This window comes from Oreochromis aureus, linkage group 11 (genome assembly GCF_013358895.1).
Source record: "Oreochromis aureus strain Israel breed Guangdong linkage group 11, ZZ_aureus, whole genome shotgun sequence".
NCBI lineage: Eukaryota > Metazoa > Chordata > Actinopteri > Cichliformes > Cichlidae > Oreochromis > Oreochromis aureus.
Genome location: NC_052952.1, coordinates 11,896,965 through 11,901,880, shown reverse-complemented (window position 1 = coordinate 11,901,880; position 4,916 = coordinate 11,896,965). Strand labels below are relative to the sequence as shown.

The following is a 4,916-nucleotide window of genomic DNA, read 5'->3' as shown; positions in this document are numbered from 1 at the left end:
ACAGTGCTGACTACATCTGTGCACTTTTGGCTGCGTGAAATGACTTTTTAATCTCTTTTTAATGAGACGGCTTGTTGGACAGGAAACATGGAAATGAGCAAACTAGGTTCAAGTCTCACGGAAATATTCAAATACTGATGCTGCTGATAAAAATGTAAACTGATGGTCATGAATGGACATTTGTTTATCAGCTATAAAAATACCAGCCACAAAAGAACTCCACGTCTCACTGAAACTAAGCTGGATGTTATTTCAGGAAGTGTTTGATGTAAGAGAGCACAGACTAAATTGAATGAGTGACAGTACCTGATAGTTTGCTTGTCTCACAGCCAGGTCACCTCTGAACTTGTAGACTTTCTGCTTCTCCAGAGAATCTTCAGTATCCAGAGCAGCACTGTCACAAAACCACTGCAGAGAGGAACAACCTTACTACACAGCATGAAGCTGTTAGAGGATGCTGCTCAGTCAGTCACTGCCAGAAGTACATGTCTCCATGATGCAGCAGCTACTCAGCTTCCTTAAAAAAGAAGCATCTATGTTTAAACTGGGGTCCTATTCAGCCCTCAGGAGCACAGCAAGACAACTGTTCTGTAAATAGATTATTCACATAACAACAAAAACAATATAATAAAAATAACAATAATACTAATTATTATTATACAATTTACATTTGTGAATCTTTGTTTATGCTTCTAAATCAGAATGTACACATCTGTGAGCCTTATTACAAATATAAATATTTCTCTCCATACATAAGTATGAAGAAATTTCAACTACTATCTGAAGTCTTTTATGGAGCCATTATTATTATTATTATCTGGTATCCTGCTGTGCACAAGACACATGTAGAATTATACAGTGTGTTTAAAGGAGACAGTCTGATGCACAGATTCAGTCACTGAACAACCTTGACAGAAACATCACACCACACTGGTGGCTGCCTGTGCTTCCCCTCCAGCCTCCTCCTAGGAGATGCAGCTGTAGCAGATTTGAAAATCTGACTTCACCTCATTCTTAAGTTACCGTGTTCACAAAGTTGGGTCTCTAAATCACCCATCCACCAGGTGGTGTGATGATGTGGTGAGGTGAAAAAACTGAATTGACAAACATTTGTGCTCCATTTGCAGTTTTATTTTTACAACAGACACGAGGAATCCATGTTTTAAATTAAAGAAAAAAAATAGGTCTAATTATTTTTGTTTCACATAACCATCATATCAAAATACATGCAGCAAAAGTTTGTGCTGAATGTAACTTCAGACGCACAAAGGAGGCAGTGAAGACAGTTAAGTCGGCTGTAGAAGATTGTTAAAAATAAACAATAACATATTTCTAAATGTGTAAGTAGAAAAGCTCTGCTTGATTTCACCACTGTTTATCTTCCTGCTACACTGAGCCTGAACCCATCACCTTTGATTTAGAGGAAAGTTTCCTAAAACCCAACAAGCCACTACTGACACCTGTCTAACTGAATAAACAAAACCAATCCATGGATCTTCTTACACTGCACAGATGAAATTATATTTATCATAAACAGACTTCTTGTACCACAGATGGTTCCCACTTGTATTCATGGCAGCCCTCGTGCCACAGACTGCTGTTCTTGTCTCATCTGGAGCCCACTGATCAAAAAATACACACTGATCGTTGACCCAGATCCAGAAGCCAAACCCACAGATGTAGTGAAGACCCAGCCAGACAAAGGGAGTGTCAGCCTTCTGAGCCTCCAACCCAACCCAGCCCTGGGTCTCTTCATCAAGGATGGAAACCAGATCCATGTGTTCCTCTCTGCAGTGGTACAGGGCGTCTTCCCATGTCTTGTTCTCTTTAATCAGTTTAAATGGCTCTAAAAGGAAAAACATCAAAAACATGAAACTTAGAAGCATCAAACCAAACAGTGTTTCTGAGTGTCTAACATGCTGTGTTAATTCAAGCACATAATTCTTACTGTCAACATTTACACATTTATATTGACTCTACTGACTGAGCAGTTAACTTAGTGGGTAAGAATGTTTTATTGTACCTTTTTTTCTGCCTTTCATCGTCACCTCACACAGAATTACAAGCCCAGATGTGTTTTTGTACACAGTTACATAACGCCCCCACTTTGGTCCATTTTCACAGTTAAATGTATTATTTTCTCCTCTAGTAGTTGTGTTGATTGTTGCACACCTGTAAAAAAAGACAAAAGTTTGGACAGATGTACAGAAAGATTGTGTTTCTGGCTCTGTTTGATTAAATCATGCTGTAAACAGTGGAGACAGTCGAACAGCTGGATAATAAATGTGAGCTGCTGTCTGAGAACATTTTAGAAAGAAGGAAAACACCTACAAATAAACAACAAAGGAAAATGAGAATAAAAGATTTTATATTCTATACATATACTTGATTATTACTCCAAACCACATCACATCATATTAGACCTGTTTTATTTGATAGAACTGATACAGGGTTATCTGCGTTACTGTATTACTGGGTTTAATGACATTTAAATGTTCATTATAATTATCTAAAAATATTGGCCATGCTGGAGCCTGACTGAGAACAGAATGATTCAAAGTAAGATGAAGGTATTACTCAGTGGTATCAGCAGCATTTCTCTCAGATGAGTTCCCGATGAGGATCCGAGCGCCTCTTAGATCAATATTGTCTTGATTTACGTTGTAAATAGTGATGCAGGAAATTTCATATAGACCCAATAAGTCAACTGTCCACCAGGTGATGGGCTGTGGTACAGTGTTAGAACATGTTGCATTGTTTCCGTCCAAAGCTCTGTCAGAAGTGTAACTGACACCATTGTTTGTGTAGACTGAAGACTGAAATGCCACTTTGTCATCCAGTTTGATAGTTTCCCAGCCTGGACTACATCCTGATGATGTAAGAAAAAAGGAAACAATGTCAGTGGTAATAATACTTCAGATAATAAATAATACTTCGTGTTTCTTTATCAAAATCTCCTTTTCACTCCAAAATAATGAATCTGAATTATGACTTCATAATCTGACTAAATCTTGGTGGCAAACATGTTTGTTTTTTGTTTGTTTGTTTGTTTTTTGTTTTTTACACACACACACTTTCCAAGCAGCCTCACTACATTATAAATGTTGAATAGTTATGCAGTTGGTGAAAGAAAATTCATCAAAATTAATGAAATTAATAATTTGACTCTCAAAACATCCTGAAGGATGACCCTGTTTAATATAATCCACTCCCACCCACACACCAAAGACTGCATGTTTATCAAAGCATTTATTTCTAAATCACAGTGATCACGTATCATAGAATATAATTCAATATAAATTTAAATTTATAGCATATATTTAAACAGATATTTGTAATATTGCTTCAGTCCAACAGAAAATCCCCACATGGAACATGTTCCCACAGATATGATGTCTACTGTGATGCACAAATAAATAAATGGGAAAAGTATAAAAAAAACAATTTAAAAGGCATACAATTAAACACTTTCCAAATAAGTATATTCAGAAGAGAAGTACCATCATACTTTTTGATGTAACTTGAAGAAACTGATTAGAAATGCACTCTTACCTGGATCCTGTTGAGTTGATCTTCCTGTGAAGTTTCAGAGAACGATGTAAGAGTGAGTGAATTACTGTCAGCTCTGATATTGTTGTTTGGTAATACAGCAGAAAGCACAGAATGTAAACCATCCTTCAATACTCAGGCAGAAATGAAACCAGCTTTACTAAAGTCAAATCCTCTTTGAATTAAATTAAATGACTTTTGCTTTATCGAGCAGTTTGGATCAACTCACAGTAAAACTGAACTGTTATATTTGATCTTTTTCATTCTTTATAACGATCATTGAAACATCACTGTGCCAGGCAGGAACATCAAATGATCCACTTACCAATCAAAGTGATGAACAACAGACTCCACAGCATCTTTACTTTAGACTCTTTGCACAAATGTGTCCTCTAATAAGAGAAAGAAAAGACTTCTACCCTCACTCTGGAGTTTTCTGTAGACACACTGATGTTGATATGATCCCCTCTCTGAGTCACAGCTGAATTTGTACTTCTGTCACTTCCCTCATAGCTGCCAACATGAAAATACACATTTCTCCTGTTTACACTCAGAGTGAGGCTGTTATGTTCAGTAGGCAAAGCATTCCCAGACTTTTACATCTGATTTGCAGATGTGAACATACCATGATTGTTATGATCACCATATTCAACCTACATTGTGCGTGCATCCAAGTAGCAGCACATGCAAATACTTAATACTTAGTATGGCAGGAAATTTACTTCTCCTGTGGAGGCTGTGTGAATAAGAGATATTCAGTGACATTTGGTCTACTTTAAAGAAACAGAGAGCCATTATTAACAATCGGTCATTCATTAATAAGGTGCCGGGGAAAAAACTTTTAAAACTCCATCATTGTGTCTACTTTCTGCTCTGCATCTGCATTTAGTTGGGACTTCATGTTTCATGCAGAATTATTTAGAGCAAAGTGCTCCTCACACTGCAAGTATTTGTGTGTGCATGAGGGTGGGAATGCATGTTTGTGTCTGTGTTTGCCTGTATCTCTGTCTATGTCTGTCAGTCCCCCCCCAGGTGTGGGGGCCAATCTCCCCCCACCACACTGGATGGTTGATGCCATCAGGCGTCGGGGGTTCTGCGTCCGGGGCTGGGAGCTCAGGTATGTACTGGCTCACTCTCCGTGGCTCAGTTGGGCCCCTTCCGGAAGGTGGGGGGCCCTCAGACCTCGGGTGGCTGAGCCCAGGCTCTCCCACAGCTGGCTGCCAGCACAGCCTGCGTGCACGTCACAGCAGCCCCCTGTACCTTCTGCACCGTGGCTGATTGGTGACCCCGTCTGGAGTTCTCCTCAGCTCTTTCAAGGTGGGTGGCGCAGCTGCCCCTCCAGTGGTCCTCCTTGGGCTCTCATGCTC

The 4,916-nt window shown here is 39.1% G+C and overlaps 1 protein-coding gene and 1 long non-coding RNA gene across 2 annotated transcripts; both read right to left on the bottom strand.

Annotated features, from left to right (window-relative positions):
* Positions 1–1,362: 1,362 nt before the first annotated feature.
* On the bottom strand, positions 1,363–2,284 carry LOC120442518 (snaclec 5-like). The gene is made up of 2 exons (XM_039619092.1): positions 2,024–2,284; positions 1,363–1,846 (listed from the first exon to the last, which is right to left on the bottom strand). Exons 1-2 carry the CDS (start codon positions 2,040–2,042, stop codon positions 1,500–1,502), a joined length of 366 nt encoding a protein of 121 aa, XP_039475026.1. The 5' UTR covers positions 2,043–2,284; the 3' UTR covers positions 1,363–1,499.
* Positions 2,285–2,808: 524 nt separating this feature from the next.
* On the bottom strand, positions 2,809–4,058 carry LOC120442519. The gene is made up of 3 exons (XR_005614750.1): positions 3,875–4,058; positions 3,553–3,576; positions 2,809–2,869 (listed from the first exon to the last, which is right to left on the bottom strand). It is a non-coding gene; the product is annotated as an uncharacterized LOC120442519 (long non-coding RNA).
* Positions 4,059–4,916: the final 858 nt, after the last annotated feature.